Source organism: Salmo salar, chromosome 04, assembly GCF_965601325.2.
Source record: "Salmo salar chromosome 04, fSalSal1, whole genome shotgun sequence".
Lineage (NCBI taxonomy): Eukaryota > Metazoa > Chordata > Actinopteri > Salmoniformes > Salmonidae > Salmo > Salmo salar.
In genome coordinates, this window is record NC_138294.1 from 59256190 (window position 1) to 59283354 (window position 27165).

A 27165-nucleotide genomic window follows, 5' to 3' on the forward strand; every position below is an offset into this window, starting at 1 on the left:
TGGACTGTCATTTCTCTTTGCTCATTTGAGTTGTTCATGCCATAATGTGGTATTTTACCAAATAGGGCTATCTTCTGTATACCATCCCTACCTTGTCACAACACAACTGGCTCAAAAACATTGAGAAGGAAAGAAATTACACAAATTAACAAGGCACACCTGTTAATTGAAATGCATTCCAGGTGACATGAAGCTGGTTGAGAGAATGCCAAGAGTGTGCAAAGCTGTCATCAAGGCAAAGGGTGGCAATTTTTTTGGTTACTACGTGATTCCATATGTGTTATTTCATAGTTTTGATGTCTTCACTATTATTCTACAATGTAGAAAATAGTAAAAATAAAGAAAAACCCTTGAATGAGTAGTGTCCAAACTTTTGACTCGTTCTGTATGTATTCATTATTTTCACCTGGGAAGCCTGTATTGAATGTGCAAGTGTACATGCATCAGTGTCTGACTCACTCTAACATATTTTTTTTTATTAAACACTGAAAAATTATTTTATGTACATAAAAACGTAACACTTTATTTTTTGTCAATTAATACTTGATATTATCATACACAGGTTCATAACAATTAGAAAAGGTTCTGATCATGTAAAACAAAGGTATGACCAAAACATGTATGCTGCATGTATGTATGTATGTATGCATGTATGCAGCGTACAGTACTCCCTTTCAAAATGACAATTCCTGCATACTTTCCCTCAACGTGATACAAATATCTTAATAAAAAAATGTGAAATGGATATTCCCTGAAATCTTAAATATAAGTCAACAGGCACCAAAAAATATCTGAAAGCAGTGTACATGTATTCAAAAGCTTTATTTCAGACAGGTGAATTTGATAAGCGACAGGGTGCGTCTTCATCGGCATCTCCATCAATTTTTCTGCAAGGAAATTCAAAATGTATAAAACATGTTTTAAAGTAATAATCTTAATTTTATTGGTCCTATATATGCTGCACTGATTGGTGACTCAATGATTTCTATATTTTTTTATGTAAAAAAAAATAAAGAAATGTATATATTCCCCTATCTTTTCTCACAATAATTCACTTTCTGTTATCATTGTCCTACTGTTAGTACCTACCTGCATTTGTTCATATATCCAGGGGAGGAAGTGGGTGACATTGCCGTAGATTCCTGGTTTGTTCCTCAGGGCACAACCTATACCCCAGCTAGTGTCCCCTACCAGCCACCATACTGAACCCTCCTTGGCCACCATTGGTCCTCCACTGTCCCCCTGCAAGACACAAAAAGTTACCCGCCCCCCCCTCCTATGTTAGCATTACCTAATGGGACCATAACATTAATACTGTGCATTCGGAAAATATAGTCAACTTCATCAGATTTGCCACCAATACTCCTCATAGGACACATCTCTATACTACTCTGTAAACTGGTCATCTCTGTATACCCGTCGCAAGACCCACTGGTTGATGCTTATTTATAAAACCCTCTTAGTGCTCACTCCCCCCTATCTGATATACCTACTGCAGCCCTCATCCTCCACATACAACACCCGTTCTGCCAGTCACATTCTGTTAAAGGTCCCCAAAGCACACACATCCCTGGGCCGCTCCTGTTTTCAGTTCACTGTAGCTAGCGACTGGAACGAACTGCAAAAAACACTCAAACACCACAGTTCTATCTCCATCTCTTCATTCAAAGACTCAAGTAAAGAAATAAAACAACAGTAAAAAGACAGGTTATATACAGTAGCGAGGCTATAAAAGTAGCGAGGCTACATACAGACACCGGTTAGTCAGGCTGATTGAGGTAGTATGTACATGTAGATATGGTTAAAGTGACTATGCATATATGATGAACAGAGAGTAGCAGTAGCGTAAAAAGAGGGGTTGGCGGGTGGTGGGTGGCGGGACACAATGCAGATAGCCCGGTTAGCCAATGTGCGGGAGCACTGGTTGGTCGCCCCAATTGAGGTAGTATGTACATGAATGTTTAGTTAAAGTGACTATGCATATATGATAAACAGAGAAGCAGCAGCGTAAAAAGAGGGGTTGGGGGGGAGTGGGGGGGGGGGGGGGGGGTACACAATGCAAATAGTCCGGGTAGCCATTTGATTACCTGTTCAGGAGTCTTATGGCTTGGGGGTAAAAACTGTTGAGAAGCCTTTTTGTCCTAGACTTGACACTCCGGTACCACTTGCCATGCGGTAGTAGAGAGAACAGTCTATGACTAGGGTGGCTGGGGTCTTTGACAATTTTTAGGGCCTACCTCTGACACCGCTTGGTGTAGAGGGCCTGGATAGCAGGCAGCTTAGCCCCAGTGATGTACTGGGCCGTACGCACTACCCTCTATAGTGCCTTACGGTCAGAGGCCCAGCAATTACCGTACCAGGCAGTGATGCAACCAGTCAGGATGCTCTCGATGTTGCAGCTGTAGAACCTTTTGAGGATCTGAGGACCCATGCCAAATCTTTTCAGTCACCTGAGGGGGAATAGGCTTTGTCATGCCCTCTTCACAACTGTCTTGGTGTGTTTGGACCATTCTAGTTTGTTGTTGATGTGGACACCAAGGAACTTGAAGCTCTCAACCTGCTCCACTACAGCCCCGTCGAAGAGAATGGGGGCGTGCTCGGTCCACCTTTTCCTGTAGTCCACAATCATCTCCTTAGTCTTGGTTACGTTGAGGGATAGGTTGTTATTCTGGCACCACCCGGCCAGGTCTCTGACCTCCTCCCTATAGGCTGTCTCGTCATTGTTGGTGATCAGGCCTACCACTGTTGTGTCGTCTGCAAACTTAATGATGGTGTTGGAGTCGTGCCTGGCCATGCAGTCGTGGGTGAATAGGGAGTACAGGAGGGGACTGAGCACGCACCCCTGGGGAGCTCCAGTGTTGAGGATCAGCGTGGCAGATGTGTTGCTACCTACCCTCACCACCTGGAGGCGGCCCGTCAGGAAGTCCAGCATCCAGTTGCAGAGGGAGGTGTTTAGTTCCAGGATCCTTAGCTTAGTGATGAGCTTTGAGGGTACTATGGTGTTGAACGCTGAGCTGTAGTCAGTGAATAGCATTCTCACATAAGTGTTCCTTTTGTCCAGATGGGAAAGGGCAGTGTGGAGTGCAATAGAGATAGCGTCATCTGTGGATCTGTTTGGGCGGTATGCAAATTGGAGTGGGTCTAGGGTTTCTGGGATAATGGTGTTGATGTGAGCCATTACCAACCTTTCAAAGCACTTCATGTCTATGGACTTGAGTGCTACGGGTCTGTAGTCATTTAGGCAGGTTGCCTTTGTGTTCTTGGGCACAGGTGGTCTGCTTGAAACATGTTGATATTACAGACTCAATCAGGGACATGTTGAAAATGTCATTGAAGACACCTGCCAGTTGGTCAGCACGTGCCTGGAGCACACGTCCTGGTAATCCGTCTGGCCCCGCAGCCTTGTGTATGTTGACCTGATTAAAGGTCTTACTCACGTCGGCTACAGAGAGCGTGTTCACACAGTTGTCCGGAACAGCTGATGCTCTCATGCATGCGTCAGTGTTGCTTGCCTCGAAGCGAGCATAGAAGTGATATAGCTCTTCAGGTTGGCTCGTGTCACTGGGCAGCACGCGCTGTGCTTCCCTTTGTAGTCTGTAATAGTTTGCAAGCCCTGCCACATAAGACAAGCGTCAGAGCCGGTGTAGTATGATTCAATCTTAGCCCTGTATTGACGCTTTGCCTATTTCCGGGTTAGAGTCCCGCACCTTGAAAGTGGCAGCTCTACCCTTTAGCTCAGTGCGAATATTGCCTGTAATCCATGGCTTCTGGTTGGGGTATGTACGTACAGTCACTATGGGGACGACGTCCTCGATGCACTTATTGATAAAGCTAGTGACTGATGTGGTGTACTCCTCAATGCCATTGGAAGAATCCCAGAACATGTTCCAGTCTGTGATAGCAAACAGTCCTGTAGTTTAGCATCTGCTTCATCTGACCACTTTTTTATAGACCGAGTCACTGGTGCTTCCTGCTTTAATTTTTGCTTGTTAGCAGGAATCAGGAGGATAGAGTTGTGGTCGGATTTACCAAATGGAGGGTGAGGGAGAGCTTTCTACGCGTCTCTGTGTGTGGAGTACAGGTGATCTAGAATTTTTTCCCTCTGGTTGCACATTTAACATGTTGATAGAAATTTGGTTTCATGTTTGCTTATTTCCTTATACAGCTGACTGAGTGCAGTCTTAGTGCCAGCATCTGTCTGTGGTGGTAAATAAACAGCCACGAAAAGTATAGCTGAAAACTCTCTAGGCAAGCTCTTTTTTGCCGTAAGATACGGTTGTAGAAACATTTTGTACAAAATAAGTTACAAATAACGCGAAAAAAATGTGCATAATAGCACAATTGGTTGGGCGCCCGTAAAACTGCTGCCATTTCTTCCGACGCCATTTTACATATCATTGTACATAAAAAAAAATTCTTAACTGACTTGCCTTGTTGAATAAAAGGTTAAATTAATACATTCAAAATAAAATAAAAGTATTCAGACCACTTCACTTTTTCCACATTTTGTTACATTACAGCCTTATTCTAAAATGTATATTAAAAAAAAAAATCCTCATCAATCTACACAGAATACCCCATAATGACAAAGCGACAACAGGTTTTTAGAAATTTCAGTAAATGTATTAAATATTAAAACCTTATTTACATAAGTATTATTTACATAAGACCCTTTAATATGAGACTTCTGTTTCCATTGATCATCCTTAAGATGTTTCTACAACTTGATTGGAGTCCACCTGTGGTAAATTCAATTGATTTGACATGATTTGGAAAGGCAAACACCTTTCTATATAAGGTGCCACAGTTGACAGTGCATGTCAGAGCAAAAACCAAGCCATGAGGTCGAAGGAATTGTCCGTAGAGCTCCGAGACAGGATTGTGTCGAGGCACAGATCTGGGGAAGGGTACCAAAACATTTCAGCAGCATTGAAGGCCCCAAGAACACAGTTGCCTCCATCATGCTTAAATGGAAGAAGACTCTTCCTAAGGGCCTTGGTCAGGGCGGTGACCATGAACCCAATGGTCACTCTGACAGAGCTCCAGAGTACCTCTGTGGAGATTGGAAAACCTTCCAGAAGGACAACCATCTCTGCAGCACTCCACCAAATCAGGCTTTCATGGTAGTGGCCAGACGGAAGCCACTCCTCAGGAAAAGGCACATAACAGCCTGCTTGGAGTTTGCCAAAAAAGCACCTAAAGGACCTAACGGCCTGAATGCCAAGTGTCACACCTGGAGGAAACCTGACACCATCTGTACGGTGAAGCATGGTGGTGGCAGCATCATGCTGTGGGGATGTTTTTCAGCGGTAGGGACTGGAGAGACCTGAAAATAGCTGTGCAGCGATGCTCTCCATCCTACCTTACAGAGCTTGAGAGGATCTGCTCAAATAGAGGTTTGCCAAGCTTGTAGTGTCATACCCAAGAAGACTCGGGGCTGTAATCGCTGCCAATGGTGCTTCAGCAAAGTACTGAGTAAACGGTCTGAAAACATGTGTACATTTGATTATACATTTTGTTTTATATAAATGTGCTAAAATATCTAAAAACCTGTTTTTTCTATCTCATTATGGGGTATTGTGTGTTGATTGATGAGGGGAAAAAACAATTGAATAAATTTTAGAATAAGGCAGTAACGTAACAAAATGTGGAAAAAGTGAAGGGGTCTGAATACTTTCCGATTGCACTGTACCTTCAAAAACATGAGTATACTTCACTATACCACCATCCGCTTCATCATAATGTAACACAGTATTGCTTCCATCCCTCTCCCCACCCGGGCTCGAACCAGGGACCCTCTGCACACATCAACAATTGACACCCTAGAAGCATCGTTACCTATCGCTCCACAAATCTGTGGCCCTTGCAGAGCAAGGGAAACAACTACTTCAAGGTCTCAGAGCAAGTGACGTCACCATTTGAAACACTATTAGCGCGCACGCCGCTAACTAGCTAGCCATTTCACACCGGTTACACTCACCCCCCTTTTGACCTCTTCCTTTTCTGCAGCAACAGCATCAATGTAATGGCTTTGCTTCTGTCCCTCTCCTCACCCCTACCTGGGCTCGAACCAGGGACCCTCTGCACACATCAACAACTGACACCCTAGAAGCATCGTTACCTATCACTCCACAAAAGCTGCGGCCCTTGCAGAGCAAGGGAAACAACTACTTCAAGGTCTCAGAGCAAGTGACATCACCGAATGAAACGCTATTAGCGCGCACCCCACTAACTAGCTAGCCATTTCACACCGGTTACAATAACACAATCAGAAAACAACTAATCCAACAAAACATTGTCCTATTCGATCAAATAATAAAGAATATATGCAGCAAGTAAAAGTAAAAAACCCTAAAACCACAAAGTCTTCCCCTGAATAAAGATTAGATAGCCTACAGTATGTGCTGCACATGTGTGTGGTTCTATGTGTGAATCTGACCTGACATGAGTCCACTCCTCCTGCCAGTGTCCCAGCACAGATCATAGAGGCGGTTACAAGTCCATTATACACCAACGATGCATTACATGTCTCTCTGCTGTACATGGTGATCTGGGCCTGACGCAGGTATCCCGACGATGACCCTGGAGCCATCAAAATGAATATCAATCATAAGTCAATCATACGGCTTCATTACAGCACATTTATTTTATTATTGAAATCTTAAAAAGATCAATCACTTTTAGTCATAAAACCTCTGACTTTATTACTTGTGTTTAATAATGGTCCTGTAATAAGAGTTGTCTTACCACCACTCCTAATGGACCCCCATCCAGAGATCCAGGCTTCTCGCTGGGGAGTCAGATTCACACCGACATTGGGCAGACAGACTGGTCTCACCGTATCTGCAACATAACACCATAGTTGGCACTCAGAAGGTGTCTATACCAGGCGGTGTCATGGGAAGGCCCTATAAATTGTCAGACTCCAGCCACCCAAGTCATAGACTGTTTTCTCTTCTACCGCATGGCAGGTGGTACCGATGCACCAAGTCTGGAACCAACAGGGACTCTGAAGAGCTTCTACCCCCAAACCATAAGACTGCTACATATTTAGTTAGAGTTAACCAATAGCTACCCAGACTCTCTGCATTGACTCTTTTTGCACTAACTCTTTTGACTCATCACATACACTGCTGTAACTATGTATAATCTATCCCATTGCCTAGTCACTTTATCCTTACCTACAGTATATGTACATATCTACCTCAAACGCCTACACAACGACTTGGTACTGGTACCCTGTGTACGTAGCCAAGTTATCGTTACTCACTGTGTATTTATTCCTTGTGTTTTTATTTTTCAATTATTTCTCTTTTTTTTCTCTGCATTGTTGGGAAGGGCCTGTAAGTAAGCATTTCACTAGTCTACACCTGTTGTTTGCAAATACGATTTGATATGATTTGCATATCAACTGTGAATCTGACTTAAGACTGGCTTGGAGTGTTGTACGATTCTAATATGACTTCCAAAACATGAACATATTAAAAAAGCAATATTAACTTTGTTAGGATTCCTTCACAAAAATGAAAAGGTAGAATGCAACTTTACTATCCATTTGTGACAATGCACATGATACTCTTCTTTTTCCAAACCCTAAAAGGGATTTTCTATTGGATCATGCTTTTTCAAATGTCTGAAATGGAACACAGACTTACTTGACATAGTGAGGGGTATGCTGAGTTTCATAAGAGCGATGTCATTATCACTAGTCTGCTTGTCGTACTTTTCATGAGAGATGATGTGTCCCACTGAATTCCCAGCGGCCAAATCCATCTGGGTCAAGGCCAGATAGCCAGCATACACCGTCCACTGACTGGGCCCTGATAGCCTACCATACACAATGAGAGAGAAAACAGACAACCGTATGTCCTCAGGTGATCTCTGCTTTTTCCATGGTTGTCATGCTGCCACCACACAATCATGCTATAGTATAGTGTTGTTCTATTCACAAGGATGCTTTGAATAGTTTTATGGTTTTTCTTTTTTCATTATATTGTAACATTTTGAGGAGTACTGCAACATTTTGAGTACCATCCTCCTCTGCTTCATTGCCCAAGACTCCTCTGAGAGGAACAGATTATGTTTGATGTGAAACGATGGGCTAATCTAAAGACGGTGCTGGCTAAAGCTAAAACTGGCGAGTGTAGAGAGTATAGAGATATTGTTATCCACGTCGGCACCAACGATGTTAGGATGAAACAGTCAGAGGTCACCAAGCGCAACATAGCTTCAGCGTGTAAATCAGCTAGAAAGATGTGTCGGCATCGATTAATCGATTAATTGTCTCTGGCCCCCTCCCAGTTAGGGGGAGTGATGAGCTCTACAGCAGAGTCTCACAACTCAATCGCTGGTTGAAAACTGTTTTCTGCCCCTCCCAAAAGATAGAATTTGTAGATAATTGGCCCTCTTTCTGGGACTCACCCACAAACAGGACCAAGCCTGGCATGTTGAGGAGTGACGGACTCCATCCTAGCTGGAGGGGTGCTCTCATCTTATCTACGAACATAGACAGGGCTCTAACACCTCTAGCTCCACAATGAAATAGGGTGCAGGCCAGGCAGCAGGCTGTTAGCCAGCCTGCCAGCTTAGTGGAGTCTGCCACTAGCACAGTCAGCGTAGTCAGCTCAGCTTTCCCCATTGAGACCGTGTCTGTGCCTCGATCTAGGTTGGGCAAAATTAAAAATGGCGGTGTTCGCTTTAGCAATCTCACTAGTATAAAGACCTCCTCCATTCCTGCCATTATTGAAAGAGATTGTGATACCTCACATCTCAAAATTGGGTTACTTAATGTTAGATCCCTCACTTCCAAGGCAGTTATAGTCAATGAATCAATCACTGATAATAATCTTGATGTGATTGGCCTGACTGAAACATGGCTTAAGCCTGATGAATTTACTGTGTTAAATGAGGCCTCACCCCCTGGTTACACTAGTGACCATACCCCCCGTGCATCCGGCAAAGGCGGAGGTGTTGCTAACATTTACGATAGCAAATTTCAATTTACAAAAAAAAAAACTATGACGTTTTCGTCTTTTGAGCTTCTAGTCATGAAATCTATGCAGCCTACTCACTCACTTTTTATAGCTACTGTTTACAGGCCTCCTGGGCCATATGCAGTGTTCCTCACTGAGTTCCCTGAATTCTTATCGGATCTTGTAGTCATAGCAGATAATATTCTAATTTTTGGTGACTTTAACATTCACATGGAAAAGTCCACAGACCCACTCCAAAAGGCTTTCGGAGCCATCATCGACTCAGTGGGTTTTGTCCAACATGTCTCTGGACCTACTCACTGCCACAGTCATACTCTGGACCTAGTTTTGTCCCATGGAATAAATGTTGTGGATCTAAATGTTTTTCCTCATAATCCTGGACTATCGGACCACCATTTTATTACGTTTGCAATTGCAACAAATAATCTGCTCAGACCCCAACCAAGGAGCATTAAAAGTCGTGCTATAAATTCTCAGACAACCCAAAGATTCCTTGATGCCCTTCCAGACTGCCTCTGCCTACCCAAGGACGTCAGAGGACAAAAATCAGTTAACCACCTAACCGAGGAACTCAATTTAACCTTGCGCAATACCCTAGATGCAGTTGCACCCCTAAAAACTAAAAACATCTGTCATAAGAAACTAGCTCCCTGGTATACAGAAAATACACGAGCTCTGAAGCAAGCTTCCAGAAAATTGGAACGGAAATGGCGCCACACCAAACTGGAAGTCTTCCGACTAGCTTGGAAAGACAGTACCGTGCAGTATCGAAGAGCCCTTACTGCTGCTCGATCATCCTATTTTTCAAACTTAATTGAGGAAAATAAGAACAATCCGAAATTTATTTTTGATACTGTCGCAAAGCTAACTAAAAAGCAGCCTTCGCAAATGGAGGATGGCTTTCACTTCAGCAGTAATACATTTATGAACTTCTTTGAGGAAAAGATCATGATCATTAGAAAGCAAATTACAGACTCCTCTTTAAATCTGGGTATTCCTCCAAAGCTCCATTGTCCTGAGTCTACACAACTCTGCCAGGACCTAGGATCAAGGGAAATACTAAAGTGTTTTAGTACTATATCTCTTGACGCAATGATGAAAATAATCATGGCCTCCAAACCCTCAAGCTGCATACTGGACCCTATTCCAACTAAACTACTGAAAGAGCTGCTTCCTGTGCTTGGCCCTCCTATGTTGAACATAATAAACGGCTCTCTATCCACCGGATGTGTACCAAGCTCACTAAAAGTGGCAGTAATAAAGCCTCTCTTGAAAAAGCCGAATCTTGATCCAGAAATTATAAAAAACTATCGGCCTATATCGAATCTTCCATTCCTCTCAAAAAATTTAGAAAAAGCTGTTGCACAGCAACTCACTGCCTTCCTGAAGACAAACAATGTATACGAAACGCTTCAGTCTGGTTTTAGACCCCATCATAGCACTGAGACTGCACTTGTGAAGGTGGTAAATTACCTTTTAATGACGTCAGACCGAGGCTCTGCGTCTGTCCTCGTGCTCCTAGATCTTAGTGCCGCTTTTGATACCATCGATCACCACATTCTTTTGGAGAGATTGAAAACCCAAATTGGTCTACATGGACAAGTTCTGGCCTGGTTTAGATCTTATCTGTCGGAAAGATATCAGTTTGTCTCTGTGAATGGTTTGTCCTCTGACAAATCAATTGTACATTTCGGGGGTTCCTCAGGGTTCCGTTTTAGGACCACTATGGTTTTCACTATATATTTTACCTCTTGGGGATGTCATTCGAAAACATAATGTTAAATTTCACTGCTATGCGGACGACACACAGCTGTACATTTCAATGAAACATGGTGAAGCCCCAAAATTGCCCTCGCTAGAAGCCTGTGTTTCAGACATAAAGAAGTGGATGGCTGCAAACTTTCTACTTTTAAACTCAGACAAAACAGAGATGCTTGTTCTAGGTCCAAGAAACAAAGAGATCTTCTGTTGAATCTGACAATTAATCTGGATGGTTGTACAGTCGTCTCAAATAAAACTGTGAAGGACCTCGGCGTTACTCTGGACCCTGATCTCTCTTTTGAAGAACATATCAAGACTCTTTCAAGGACAGCTTTTTTCCATCTACGTAACATTGCAAAAATCAGAAATTTTCGGTCCAAAAATGACGCAGAAAAATTTATCCATGCTTTTGTTACTTCTAGGCTGGACTACTGCAATGCTCTACTTTCCGGCTACCCGGATAAAGCACTAAATAAACTTCAGTTAGTGCTAAATACGGCTGCTAGAATCCTGACTAGAACCAAAAAATTTGATCATATTACTCCAGTGCTAGCCTCCCTACACTGGCTTCCTGTTAAGGCAAGGGCTGATTTCAAGGTTTTACTGCTAACCTACAAAGCATTACATGGGCTTGCTCCTACCTATCTTTCCGATTTGGTCCTGCCGTACATACCTACACGTACGCTACGGTCACAAGACGCAGGCCTCCTAATTGTCCCTAGAATTTCTAAGCAAACGGCTGGAGGTAGGGCTTTCTCCTATAGATCTCCATTTTTATGGAATGGTCTGCCTATCAATGTGAGAGACGCAGACTCAGTCTCAACCTTTAAGTCTTTACTGAAGACTCATCTCTTCAGTAGGTCCTATGATTAAGTATAGTCTGGCCCAGGAGTGTGAAGGTGAACGGAAAGGCTGGAGCAACGAACCGCCCTTGCTGTCTCTGCCTTGCCGGTTCCCCTCTTTCCACTGGGATTCTCTGCCTCTAACCCTTTTACAGGGGCTGAGTCACTGGCCTACTGGTGTTCTTCCATGCCGTCCATGGGAGGGGTGCGTCACTTGAGTGGGTTGAGTCACTGACGTGGTCTTCCTGTCTAGGTTGGCGCCCCCCTTGGGTTGTGCCATGGCGGAGATCGTTGTGGGCTATACTCGGCCTTGTCTTAGGACGGTAAGTTGGTGGTTGGAGACATCCCTCTAGTGGTGTGGGGGCTGTGCTTTGGCAAAGTGGGTGGGGTTATATCCTGCCTGTTTGGCCTTGTCCGAGGGTATCATCGGATGGGGCCACAGTGTCTTCTGATCCCTCCTGTCTCAGCCTCCAGTATTTATGCTGCAGTAGTTTATGTGTCGGGGGGCTAGGGTCAGTCTGTTACATCTGGAGTATTTCTCTTGTCTTATCCGGTGTCCTGTGTGTATTTAAATATGCTCTCTCTAATTCTCTCTTTCTCTCTTTCTGTCTTTCTCTCGGAGGACCTGAGCCCTAGGACCATGCCTCAGGACTACCTGGTATGATGACTCCTTGCTGTCCCCAGTCCACCTGGCCGTGCTGCTGCTCCAGTTTCAACTGTTCTGCCTGCGGCTATGGAACCCTGACCTGTTCACCGGACGTGCTTGTTGCACCCTCGACAACTACTATGATTATTATTATTTGACCATGCTGGTCATTTATGAACATTTTAACATCTTGACCATGTTCTGTTATAATATCCACCCTGCACAGCCAGAAGAGGACTGGCCACCCCTCATAGCCTGGTTCCTCTCTAGGTTTCTTCCTAGGTTTTTGGCCTTTCTAGGGAGTTTTTCCTAGGGAGTTTTTCCTAGCCACCGTGCTTCTTTCATATGCTTTGCTTGCTGTTTGGGGTTTTAGGCTGGGTTTCTGTACAGCACTTTGAGAATATCAGCTGATGTACGAAGGGCTATATAAAAATAAATTTGATTTGATTTGATTTGAAACCTATGCTTTTAAAATTGAAATGGCTAATTAAACATGTTTTTATTCCCTTTAAATACGTTGCAGTTAAACTCACGTTTCCACGCAGTGGGCGGCAGTGAGGATCCACTCAGGGCTGATGATGGAGCCTCCACACAGGTGCTGGCCCCTGGCGTGCAGACTGACCTGCCATGGCCAGGCCCCGCTAACTGCTATGTCCCCCCCTACGATTCGGCTCCAAGGAGCTGCTATACTGACACCACAGTCTGGAAGCAAGACAACAACCAACAGAGAATCATTATAGAATGCAATCCAACACACTCATTTCAAAGACTAAATTTGTAGGGCAAAGAGAGCTGCATGGCCAGTCTGGCTCAAGATGAACATAACAGGGTTTACTTCTGTGGTGGATAAAGTGGCTATGTATTATATAGAAACGATATAGCATCCCTATGTTTCCATAGCCAACCCCAATCTATGATGGAGGCTCCTCAGAGGAGGACCATCCCCTTCAGTGAATTTCATAAATTGTTTAATTGTAAAACATTTAAAAATGTATCCTTTTTAGATAAAACTACAATAAATATAATCACGTCACCAAATAACTGATTAAAACACACTATTTTTCAAAGAAGGTCTACAGTAGCCTCAACAGCACTCTGTAGGGTAGCACCATCTCCTCTGGGTACATTGACTTCAGTACAAAATCTAGGAGGCTCATGGTTCTCACCCCCCTTCCATAGACTTATACAGCAATTATGACAACTTCTGGAGGATGTCCGCCAGCCTATCAGAGCTCTTGCAGCATGAACTGATATGTTGTCCCCCAATCAAAGGATCAGATAATTAATCTAGTACTGAAAGCAATAGCTATAACTAGCACTGCAGTGTATAAAATGTGGTGAGTAGTTGACTCAAAGAGAGATAAGACAATAGTTTAATAGTTTAACAAATTAATTTCTTCCAAAATGAAGGAGAAGCAAGAGAGAAATAGAGAGAGAGAGAGATATGTTCAGTTTCACTTACTTAGCTAGTAAATGCAACTAACTAGCTCAAACAGAGGTATGCTATGTTAGCTAGCTGGTTATGACTTTCCAACACAAAACTGGAACTCTTACAAGTCAAGGTAAGCTTTTGGTATTACTAATTTATTGCCAGCCGGGGCCCGCCGGTGTAACTACTTACTGACTGTACACTGTAATGTTACTGCATGATTGTAGCGGGTTTACTAACGCGTTAGTTCCATTAGCTATGCTGATTATGACGTTACTTTAGCTAATATGGTGACAACAATGTAGGCCGTGTGTAGCGGTTTGGCTTGGATTTTCTTTTTTTGCCTGGTCACATACAGCTGATGTATTTCGCATTGAAGTCCACACGCGAAGGGAAGTGGTGAGAGAAGGAGAGCGCATAGGACATGGCTGCCATGAAAGTGAACTGTGTTTACACGTGATCAGGGGTGTGTTCATTCCGGCAATTTTGTTGAAAAACGGAACAAAATGGGGATAAACATACCTGAATTAGACCAATAGAAACTCTCGTTTGCAACTGTTGGACTAATGATTACACCCTATATCAGATAGATGCAAGCAAGAGTCCATATGTCACTGTCTGTCACCTCAAATTTGTGTGCACCTACGTTGTAAACTTTCATTCATAGGCTAGATTGTAGCAACCTCATGATGGGTATAGGGAAAATTTGAGTATCATGAAGTAGCCTAAACCTATCACTGAATCATCACTGAATGACATTGAACTGAGTGAATGGAATATGAATGAGTCATTTGATATGCTGTAATAGAAATAAGGCCTTGCTCATGAAAAAAACATTGTCCTCCCTCATCTTAAATGGCATTGACCGCCATTGCCAACGTCCCTAGTCAAGATGTAGATCACAGTAGTAAACCAGTCTAAACAAGGTCCCGTGTGGCTCAGTTGGTAGAGCACGGTGCTTGCAACGCCAAGTTTGTGGGTTTGATTCCCACGAGGGGAAAATTATGAAAATGTTTGCACTCACTACTGTAAGTCACTCTGGAGAGTCTGCTAAATGATGATGTGTTCTAAACTTGAAATATTGTAAATGATCAGGTGTCCTATTGAAATATTGAGTGCCATAGTCTAGTTTGTACACCAGAAGTTAATGGTTATCTGTAGGGGGAATGTTTTGAGTTAAGGATGGGCAATCATGTAGCAGGCACTGATAAGGGTGGAGAGATGTGGTTTAGTGAGGAAGGGGGTTGAGGTCAGGAAACATTAAGGGAGAAGGAACCGTTTATGGCCCGCATCACTTAATTTCCTGCCCAGCAATAAAGATGGAAGGTTTAGAGAGAAGGAGGATGTCACCCAAATTGGGGTTTATATACTACCACTAGTGGAACCATGTCTTTGTCTTATGCAGCTGTATGACCCAATGGATGAATAAACTTGGTTAAAGCTTTGCTAATCGTCCTTGAGTTTTACTAGGTACAGTTAGAACCTAACGATGACAAATGTAAATGTAACAGTGATCATGTGACTTGAGATTTGTTCCCCTGAATGTATTTCTATAATCTCTAACCTGAAGGTAATCTGAGCCTGTACTGAGAATTAGTGGAAGTGTAAAGTAATGGCTTACCAATACACTGCAGGGAGACTGCTTGTGCTGCGCAGTAGGGACTGCAGGCAGAAGTGACATCACAAAAGTTTATGGAAGCAATTCTGTACTTGAACTCCATTTTGTATGTATTGTTCACCACTCAAAAAAAATCTGAATAGACAACATTTAGTTTCTTTTGATAGAATAAGAGAGTGCATTCATGTTAAACTCACCTTCTAGTTAACTGCCTCTGTAGAAGGGATTGGGGGTCAAAACTAGACAGCTTCAAATAGCCCTCAGAAGCCAAGGAGCCTGGGTTTCTTTGTGAGGACCGAACATAGGATCCACTTGGAAGCAGAGATAGACCTGGTCAGTACATGCCCCATAAATAGCCCTTATGTTATGCACATTATATGTACGGTACAGAGTATACCAAATCAAATCGTATTGGTCACCTACACATATTTAGCAGATGTTATTGCGGGTGTAGCGAAATGCTTGTGTTCCTAGCTCCAACAGTACAGTACAGTCGTGGCCAAAAGTTTGAGAATGACAAAAAATGTTAATTTTCACAAAGTCTGCTGCCTCAGTTTGTATGATGGCAATTTGCATATACTCCAGAATGTTATGAAGAGTGATCAGATGAATTGCAATTAATTGCAAAGTCCCTCTTTGGCATGCAAATGAACTGAATCCCCAAAAAACATTTCCACTGCATTTCAGCCCTGCCACAAAAGGACCAGCTGACATCATGTCAGTGATTTTCTCGTTAACACAGGTGTGAGTGTTGACGAGGACAAGGCTGGAGATCACTCTGTCATACTGATTGAGTTTGAATAACAGACTGGAAGCTTCAAAAGGAGGGTGGTGCTTGGAATCATTGTTCTTCCTCTGTCATCCATGGTTACCTGCAAGGAAACACGTGCCGTCATCATTGCTTTGCCCAAAAAGGGCTTCACAGGCAAGGATATTGCTGCCAGTAAGATTGCACCTAAATCAACCATTTATCGGATCATCAAGAACGTCAAGAAGAGTGATTCAATTGCTGTGAAGAAGGCTTCAGGGCGCCCAAGAAAGTCCAACAAGCGCCAGGACCGTCTCCTAAAGTTGATTCAGCTGCGGGATCGGGGCACCACCAGTACAGAGCTTGCTCAGGAATGGCAGCAGGCAGGTGTGAGTGCATCTGCATGCACAGTGAGGTGAAGACTTTTGGAGGATGGCCTGGTGTCAAGAAGGGCAGCAAAGAAGCCACTTCTCTCCAGGAAAAACATCAGGGACAGACTGATATACTGCAAAAGGTACAGAGATTGGACTACTGAGGACTGGGGTAAAGTAATTTTCTCTGATGAATCCCCTTTCCGATTGTTTGGGGCATCCGGAAAAAAGCTTGTCCGGAGAAGACAAGGTGAGCGCTACCATCAGTCCTGTGTCATGCCAACAGTAAAGCATCCTGAGATCATTCATGTGTGGGGTTGCTTCTCAGCCAAGGGAGTGAGCTCACTCACAATTTTGCCTAAGAAAACAGCCATGAACACATCCTCCGAGAGCAACTTCTCCCAACCATCCAGGAACAGTTTGGTGACGAACAATGCCTTTTCCAGCATGATGGAGCCCCTTGCCATAAGGCAAGAGTGATAAGAGTGGCTCGGGGAACAAAACATCGATATTTTGGGTCCATGACCAGGAAATTCCTCAGACCTTAATCCCATTAACTTGTGGTCAATCTTCAAGAGGCGGGTGGACAAACAAAAACTCACAAATTCTGACAAACTCCAAGCATTGATTATGCAAGAATGGGCTGCCATCAGTCAGGATGTAGGCCAGAAGTTAATTGACAGCATGCCAGAGCAGATTGCAGAGGTCTTGAAAAAGAAGGGTCAACACTGCAAATATTAACTCTTTGCATCAACTTAATGTAATTGTCAATAAAAGCCTTTGACACATGAAATGCTTGTAATTATACTTCATTATTCCATAGTAACATCTGACAAAAATATCTAAAGACACTGAAGCAGCAGACTTTGTGAAAATTAATATTTGTGTCATTCTCAAACTTTTGGCCACAACTGTAGTATCTAACAATACACACAAATCTAAAAGTAAAAGAATGGAGTTAAGAAATACATAAATACTAGGACGAGCAATGTCAGTGGAATTGAGTAAAATACAGTAGAATAGAATGCATTATATACATATGACACGAATAAAGCAGTATGTAAACATTATTAAAGTGACCAGTGTTCCATTATTAAAGTGGTCAGTGATTCCTTGTCTATGTATATAGGGTAGTAGCCTCAAGGTGCAGGATTGAGTAACAAGGTTGTAGCTGGCTAGTGATGGCTAGTTAACAGTCTGATGGCCTTGAGATAGAAGTTGTTTTCCAGTCTCTCTGGCCCAGCTTTGATGCACCTGTACTGACCTCGCCTTCTAGATGATAGCGACGTGAACAGGCCGTGGCTCGGTTGGTGGATTTCCTTGATGATCTTTTTGGCCTTCCTGTGACATCGGGTGCTGTAGGTGTCCTAGAGAGCAGACCGCACCACCCTCTGGAGAGCCCTGCGGTTTCGGGCGGTGCAGTTGCCATACCAGGCAGTGATACAGCCGGACAGAAGGCTCTCAATTGTGCATCTGTAAAAGTTTGTTAGGGTCTTACGAGCCAAGCCAAATTTCTTCAGCCTCCTGAGTTTGAAGAGGCACTGTTGCTGGGTTCAGACTCAGGGCCCCGAGTTTAACGATGAGCTTGGAGGGTACTATGGGGTTGAAGGCTGAGCTATAGTCAATGAACAGCATTCTTAAAGAGGTATTCCTCTTGTCCAGATGGGATAGGGCAGTGTGCATTGTGATGGCATCGTCTGTGGATCTATTGGGGTGGTAAGCAAATTGAAGTGGGTCTAGGGTGTCAGGTAAGGTAGAAGTAATATGACCCTTAACTAGCCTTTCAAAGCACTTCATGAGGACAGAAGTGAGTGCTACGGGGCGATGTAGCTGGTTTTCCCTTTGTAATCTGTGATTGTCTGTAGACCCTGCCACATACGTCTTGTGTCTGAGCTGTTGAATTACGACTCCACTTTGTCTTCATCCACCTCTGGCCTGCTCGCCTCCCTACCTCTGAGGAAGCACAGTTCCCGCTCAGCCCAGTCAAAACTGTTCGCTGCTCTGGCACCCCAATGGTGGAACAAGCTCCCTCACGACGCCAGGACAGCGGAGTCAATCACCACCTTCCGGAGACACCTGAAACCCCACCTCTTCAAGGAATACCTGGGATAGGATAAAGTAATCCTTCTAACCCCCCCCTTAAAAGATTTAGATGCACTATTGTAAAGTTGTTGTTCCACTGGATATTATAAGGTGAATGCACCAATTTGTAAGTCGCTCTGGATAAGAGCGTCTGCTAAATGACTTAAATGTAAATGTAAATGTAAATGTCTCTGTACTGATGTTTTGCCTGTTTGATTGCCTTATGGAAGGAATAACTACACTGTTTGTATTCGGCCATATTTCCAGTCACCTTACCATGGATAAATGCGGTGGTTTGCACTTTCAGTTTTGGGCGAACGCTGTCATCTATCCACGATTTCTGGTTTGGGTAGGTTTTAATAGTCACAGTGGGAACTGTGATTACAGTTGATACTCTATGACACGTATGTGATCATATTTTTCATGGTGACCCACCTGCTGTATCCCATCTTTTTGCAGGTGGCCCTGCCAAAGTTGTCATTCCAGTCATCAGCACACACTGGCTTCCACGTCTGACTGTCTGATGAGTAACTTTGCAGCACAGAACCCGACCCATAGAGGCGCACTGGTTGAAGAAAGTAGATATTGCAATTGATTGACGAATAGTGTTCAAATTGTGTGGGATGGGGTGTGGGCACAAATCATATAAAAAAATCTGACTTGTAGATCAAGAAATGAGTGAACAACCCCCATATCTACATGAATTCTAACAGAGTGTTCCTAGACACAGCATCAAATCAAATTTAAGCACATTTCTTTCAAAAAAATGCATTTCAAGGTGCTTAACCCTCATTCTACCAACTGGGGTAGTTTTTGACTCCAGACAAAAACACCCAATTCCGCCTACAGTCATTTGATAGAAAGGATCTTTATTTGAATCTAGGTTACTCTGGAGACATAATAACAAGTTATCCATACCACCAGAGGGTGGAGGGGGTCTGTATCAGTGATTCTGTCCAGATAGACAGATCCTCTTTCGAGATATAGCTCCCCAAGTGCTCTCCTAAGATTGTACTTTTCTGTACCATGTATCATACGACTGTGTACAAGACCAAAATTACCTTATGTTTGTGAATACAAAAATCTTCCAATAGTATACAAAGTCTGCCAATAGTATAAATACTTAACAGAACTGCAATACAGAACTCCAATAGGCTCTGAATCTACATAGAGAGCTGTGTTGGTGTGTATTCTACAAAAAGTAATTATTCTAGGGCAAACGATAAAAAAATATACACTGCTCAAAAAAATAAAGGGAACACTTAAAACCTGTTGGGGCTAGGGGGCAGTATTGAGAAATTTTGAAAAAAATATGTGCCCATTTTTAACTGCCTCCTACACCAACTCAGAAGCTAGGATATGCATATTATTAACACATTCGGATAGAAAACACTCTGAATTTTCTAAAACAGTTTGAATGGTGTCTGTAAGTATAACAAAACTCATATTGCAGGCAAAAACCTGTGAAAAATAGATTAAAAAAAATGTGAATTTTGTGACTGTACTATTTAGTGTCATTGTTTTATAGATACCATAGTGAGAAAGGATTCATTTCGCAACTCCTACGGCTTCCACTAGATGTCAACGATCTTTATAAAGTTGTTTGAAGCGTCTATGATAAACAGAGAGCAAATTAGAATGCAGGGAAGTTGACATGTCGTCACTTCATTTTTTTGCGCCTGCGCATAAATCTGAGAAGCGTGAGTTTGTCATAATTGTTTATCTAGACATAGGATAGGTTGTGTGAAAATATTACTGATGTTTAACGTTAAAAATGGACCAAAAGATTAATGTTAAACAACGTTTGACATGTTTGAACGAACGTAAATAGATTATTTACTAGTTTTTTTTAGCTTTTCGGCGTGATTTTACACCCCCCCCCACCACGTTTTGTGGGAGCATAATGAACGCTAACTACTTGGTGTTATTTGGACACAAATTATGAACTTTGACAAAAGAAACCACATTTGTTCTGGACCTGGGATTCCTGGCAGTGCCTTCTGATGGAGATAATCAAAGGTAAGGGGATATTTACAATGTTATTATCGATATTAGATGATGCTAACTGTATAGCATAGCTTATTGTTCTTAGCATAGCACCCCGTTTATTGCAAAATGTGATTTCCCAGTAAAGTTATTTTGAGATCTGGCCATTCGGTAGCAATTACGAGATGATAATATATTATTCTTTGAATGACAATATTATAATTTACCAATGTTTTCGAATAGTAATTTTGTTATGTTCACCGGAAGCATTTCAGAGAAGAAAAAAATCTGAATTTCACGCTACTGTAAAATGCTGTTTTTGGATATAAATATGAACTTGATGGAACAAAAAATGCATGTATTGTATAACATAATGTCCTAGGAGTGTCATCTGATGGAGATTGTCAAAGGTTGGTGCATAATTTTAGCTGGTTTCTGCTTTTGGTGACGCCTGACCTTGAATTGTAACTGGATGTTTGTACTTTTGTGGCTATGTACTGTCCTAACATAATCTAACTTTATGCTTTTGCCGTAAAGCCTCTTTGAAAATCGAACAATGTGGTTAGATTAAGGAGATGTTTATCTTTTAAATTGTGTAAAATAGTTGATTGTTTGAGAAATTGAAATTATTAGATTTTTGATGTTTTGAATTTCCAGCCTTGTTAGCAATCCCGTCTCGGGGTTCATTGCTAACCTGTAGCCCCAACAGCTGTAACTCCAAGTCAATCACACTTCTGTGAAATCAAACTGTCCACTTAGGAAGCAACACTGATTGACAATAAATTTCACATGCTGTTGTGCAAATGGTGGCGGATGGTCTCCTGAGGGATCTCCTCCCAGACCTGGACTAAAGCATCCGCCAACTCCTGGACAGTCTGTGGTGCAACGTGGCGTTGGTGGATGGAGCGAGACATGATGTCCCAGATGTGCTCAATTGGATTCAGGTCTGGGGAACGGGCGGGCCAGTCCATAGCATCAATGCCTTCCTCTTGCAGGGACTGCTGACACACTCCAGCCATATGAGGTCTAGCATTGTCTTGCATTAGGAGGAACCCAGGGCCAACCGCACCAGCATATGGTCTCACAAGGGGTCTGAGGATCTCATCTCGGTACCTAATGGCAGTCAGGCTACCTCTGGCGAGCACATGCAGGGTTGTGCGGCCCCCCAAAGAAATGCCACCCCACACTATGACTGACCCACTGCCAAACCGGTCATGCTGGAGGATGTTGCAGGCAGCAGAACGTTCTCTACGGCGTCTCCAGACTCTGTCACGTCTGTCACGTGCTCAGTGTGAACCTGCTTTCATCTGTGAAGAGCACAGGGCGCCAGTGGCGAATTTGCCAATCTTGGTGTCCTCTGGCAAATGCCAAACGTCCTGCACGGTGTTGGGCTGTAAGTACAACCCCCACCTGTGGATGTCGGGCCCTCATATCACCCTCATGGAGTCTGTTTCTGACCGTTTCAGCAGACACATGCACATTTGTGGCCTGCTGTAGGTCATTTTGCAGGGCTCTGGCAGTGCTCCTCCTGCTCCTCCTTGCACAAAGGCGGAGGTAGCGGTCCTGCTGCTGGGTTGTTGCCCTCCTACGGCCTCCTCCACGTCTCCTGATGTACTGGCCTGTCTCCTGGTAGCGCCTCCATGCTCTGGACACTACGCTGACAGACACAGCAAACCTTCTAGCCACAGCTCGCATTGATGTGCCATCCTGGATGAGCTGCACTACCTGAGCCACTTGTGTGGGTTGTAGACTCCGTCTCATGCTACCACTAGAGTGAAAGCACCGCCAGCATTCAAAAGTGACCAAAACATCAGCCAGGAAGCATAGGAACTGAGAAGTGGTCTGTGGTCACCACCTGCTGAACCACTCCTTTATTGAGGGTGTCTTGCTTATTGCCTATAATTTCCACCTGTTGTCTATTCCATTTGCACAACAGCATGTGAAATTTATTGTCAATCAGTGTTGCTTCCTAAGTGGACAGTTTGATTTCACAGAAGTGTGATTGACTTGGAGTTACATTGTGTTGTTTAAGTGTTCCCTTTATTTTTTTGAGCAGTATATATATATATATATATATATATATATATATATATATATATATATATATATATATATATATATATATATATGGAAAATGTTATATAAATACCATAATTCCTATAATTTCCTTCAATAATCTATAAGTGCAACGTGTTATGGTATTTGGGTTGCTATAACATTTGGTTTGAAGTGACATTTAGGATTTGAGCATGCTTTTCGGATCCCGCCATAGGCCCTACCACTCCCATTGTTTCACTATGCTAATCCAGGCTGTGGGGTCAGTAAATAAAGAAAACCATATTTTTGGTCATTGTCTCTCAGGATCAATGGATGACTCACTTTTTGTCAATAATATTAAGTACATATGTAATTTTGATTATTTTTTAGCACATAAATGTGACATGAATATTTACTTCAAAATTCTAAAAACGAAATGATACTACAATCAAATGATGGCAAATCAGCTCTTTGGTACTAATAAGAATTGTACTTATTTAATGGGAACATTTATACTTTTGTTTCGTAGAATATGTAAATTAACTTTCATTTTGCTAAAATATCAGTCTGTTTTATTTATTTCTTATTTCAGATATCATTATTTACATGTCTAATTATGTTTTAATAATTATTAAGTTGATATTTTGCTTTGATTGTTGCTTTTTCCAATAGTTTGTTCTTGGGGTCAAAATGACCCCAGTTGGTAATCCATGTATGTAAAATATGTTGGTAGTATGAGGGTTAACAAATAAAACATTAAAAGGTGAGAAAGATTAAAAACAACTCGCTTCTATGCAAATATAAAATCAAGACAAACATGAGTAAAAATGTAGAATTAAGAGAGAAATGAAACCCACAACCCTGGCGTTGCAAGCACCATGCTCTACCAACTGAGCCACACAGGACCGTGTTTAGACTGGTTTACTACTGTGATCTACATCTTGACTCATGACTTTGGGGTTGGCTATGGAGGAATAAAGATTCTATATATAGTTACTATCAAATTGAGAACCAAAATTTGGAACAACTAAAAGAACAATGCCTTAAGATCTGAGGGATCAACAGTCTACTGTAATGATAAACCAAAAATGATTGAGTGGAGACTTACGGCACTGTGTCTCGTCCTCTCTTCCTGGACAGTCTGTGATGCCATCACACCACTTGGATGCACTCAGATACACACCTCCCTGCCTACAGGACCTCCCCAACACACCCTGGTTGGACACTGCACACACACACACACACACACACACACACACACACACACACACACACACACACACACACACACACACACACACGAGACCATGACTATAAGGTTACACTTGCAAGTCCTTTTAAATTACTGAATAAGAACTACATGGTAATTTTCCTTAGCCTCTAGATACAATGTCAACTAGTCTTTTTCCACTGTGTAGCAAGCAGTGGCATAGAAAGCATAAATCATGTCAACATTATTAATATTAATGTCAGCTTATGTCAAGCATCAATTAAGAAACAGTTACTGTATGAGGATTCTGTGTACTGTACGTACAGAAATACCAAACCAACGCTCCTGTTGCCCCGAGGAAAACTAAGACACTGAGGATAGAGGCCACAATACATTTACAGTGACTTTTCTTCACCACTGAAAGAGAGCAGAAACAAAATAACACTCAAAATACAAACAATAACACATTTTGCTCTACGTTTTACCATGAAAGGACTCTCAACCCTAAATATTCACATAGAATTTGACCATTGGCCCCTCTTAACATCTGTGTGTCACCCTGGAAGCATGAAATCATGGCAAGGCTTGTTTTGCATTTAAGTGTGGCATCTGATGTTAATCAACAGAGGAATATCAGTAGAAAGGTAAATACTGTACCTTTTTGTTCTGGGACTGGGCGTGGTAGTCCAGGGGTGACCGTGTGGTGGGTATTGATGGTCTTGGGAGCGTACTGGGGAGCGTACTTAGGACAAATAGAGGGGGGGACATTGTGCATCCTTGGGGATGAGGCGTATGGAGGGGGTCTTCCCTCCCCTTGTTGAAACCCATGGTTCACACACTGGGGACCTGGTGTCTGGAGAAAGCGGAGAGAAGGATAATGGTCTTCCATTTAACTACAATGATGGAAATCCATGGTATGATGAACATACACATTACACCAGTAGTGTAATTACCACAAAACATCAATGACTGGTATGAACAATGCACGTGGCTGCCCATTTCCCATAGGGAAAACAAATCAAATCAAATCAGAGATATACAACTGAAGTTACCTGGTTATTGTTCATGTCGGCACCACTTTCAGTGTACTGATAAGATCAAATCTGAAAAAGTTTAAAGTAACTTCTAAAAACATTTTAGCCACAGTATAACATTTATTAACAAAAAAGTTATACAAATGTACAGCAAAGCCTTGTATAACAGTTTTTTTTTTGACAGCAGATTCATTTCAGGTACTGTTTTCCAGACTTACCTTGGATTAGTTCAACTGTTGCTTTCGAACACTGATTCAGCGTCCTTTCTTTTTTCTCTCTCTCCCTCTCAGTCCATTTCTCCCTTTGGTCCAGGGTAATGAACAGCCATGACCACACCTTAGCTTGTGCGCACAGCATGATTTGTAGGGCGGTTCAATTATTAAGCTGTAACACTAACATAAATAACATTGGTCCAGACCTAGACTGAATACTGCACCTTCTCATCAATGACTTAAAATACTAATCTACACTATACTGCATTTGCACTATGTACAACACTGTATATATTTGCCATGGTAACATCCCTCCCTCTGCTTATAGATATATGCCCTCTGTATATTCCCAATGCTATCAGCCTATACTCTAGAGTTTTATGGTTACTGTTCTGATATTGTATATTCTGTATGATATCTATGTGATGTCTATGAATCCTGTTTATATATTGTCCATTGCTGGCAGCATCTTCCCACAAAGGCAAATTCTGGGTATGTGTAAATGTACTTGCTATTTCAGGAGATCTATATGAAAACTCAGGAAATAAATACATGTTAACAACAATTTTGCTCAGAATAGGAGTTCAAATGCTGAATTGCAAAAAGTGTAATCATTACTTTACATGCAATGATTAGCCTACATGGCACTTTACCTTCCTAAAAGAAACAGCTTACTTCTGTAAAACAGCTTTACAAGGAATTTTGTTGTGACAATACTAAAATGTAATGTTTATGCACATCTGCTTTTTGGAGTAGAATTTGCATTATGATCACTTCTGTGAGATTGAAACACAGTATATGGTATTGTGGCTAACTCTGAGAAGGAAGTATAAAATGTCTATGAAAACAGATACATTTTATAACCATGTTATAATTAAACGTTTTTCTGTTTAGACTGTTATTGCATGGCAACACACCTGGTCCAATTCACTTACAATATTGTATATCATTGTAAATGGCCAGGGAAGAAAGGTTATCCAAAATGTTTAATCACAGGCATACATGTTTAGTATATACATATTTTTAATCTACGAGTAAGTTTATTACATTACATTGTTCCAACTCATCTTGGAGCAGGTGTGTGGGTGGAAGATTATGGCTATTCAACCTACAAAATCTACAAAAGCACACAATATACAGTAGGCTACTGCCCAGTTAAATATTTTTGCGTACCGTACATTATCCTCCACAATGCTGTTTATTTTTAAAGGTTGGTCATTGTGTCTTCAAGTGTGCAGGTGTTTTGAATGGTTGTCTAGTTATTCTTCCCGCATGACCTGGCAGAGATGATCACTAGGGGGTTATTTGATGGGGTTGAGGTCATTCGATGGTTGAGGTCAGGGCTCTATGCAGGCCAGTAAAGTTCTTCCACACCGATCTCGTTAAACCATTTCTGTATGGACCTCGCTTTGAGCACGGGGGCATTGTCATGCTGAAACAGGAAAGGGCCTTCCCTAAACTGTTGCCACAAAGTTGGAAGTACAGAATCGTCTACAATGTCATTGTAGGCTGTAATGTTAATATTTCCCTTCACCGGAACTAAGGGGCCTAGCCTGAATCATGAAAAACAGCCCCAGACCATTATTCCTCATCCACCAAACTTTACGGTTGGTGCTATGCATTTGGGCAGGTAGCATTCTCCTGGCATCCGCCAAACCCAGATTTGTCCGTCAGACTGCCAGATGCTGAAGCTTTTCCAGAGAACGCGTTTCCAATGGAGGCGAGTTTTACACCACTCCAGCCGACGCTTGGCATTGCGCATGGTGATCTTAGGCTTGTGTGCGGGTGCTTGGCCATGGAAACCCATTTCATGAAGCTCCTGACGAACAGTTACTGTACTGACATTGCTTCCAGAGGCAGTTCAGGAACTCTGTAGTGAGTGTTGCAACAGAGGACAGACGATTTTTACACGGTTCAGCACTTGGCGGTTCTGTGAGCTTGTGCAGCCTATCACTTCGCGGCTGAGCCGTTGTTGCTCCTAGATGTTTCCACTTCACCATAACAGCACTTACAGTTGACCGGGGCAGCTCTAGCAGGGCAGAACTTTGATGAACTGACTTGTTGGAAAGGTGGCATCCTATGACGGTGCCACGTTGAAAGTCACTGAGCTATTCAGTAAGGCCATTCTACTGCTAATGTTTGCTAATGACGGTGCCATGTTGAAAGTCACTGAGCTATTCAGTAAGGCCATTCTAC

General features: G+C 42.5%; 1 protein-coding gene across 2 annotated transcripts; it reads right to left on the bottom strand.

Moving 5' to 3' along the window:
• Positions 1–496: 496 nt before the first annotated feature.
• Positions 497–25105, bottom strand: tmps2 (Transmembrane protease, serine 2). Of its 2 annotated transcripts, NM_001140219.1 has the most exons (14): positions 24976–25038; positions 24776–24826; positions 24381–24576; positions 24048–24140; positions 23622–23738; positions 18926–19055; positions 15487–15600; positions 15293–15333; positions 12776–12944; positions 7656–7828; positions 6748–6843; positions 6440–6582; positions 1090–1242; positions 497–887 (listed from the first exon to the last, which is right to left on the bottom strand). In NM_001140219.1, exons 2-14 carry the CDS (start codon positions 24788–24790, stop codon positions 879–881), a joined length of 1449 nt encoding a protein of 482 aa, NP_001133691.1. In that variant the 5' UTR covers positions 24791–24826; positions 24976–25038; the 3' UTR covers positions 497–878. The 2 variants fall into 2 exon arrangements, with proteins under 2 accessions (NP_001133691.1, XP_014052544.1); XM_014197069.3 differs by lacking the exons at positions 15293–15333; positions 15487–15600; positions 18926–19055 and having other exon boundaries at positions 804–887; positions 24976–25105.
• Between the last annotated feature and the right edge of the window lie 2060 nt (positions 25106–27165).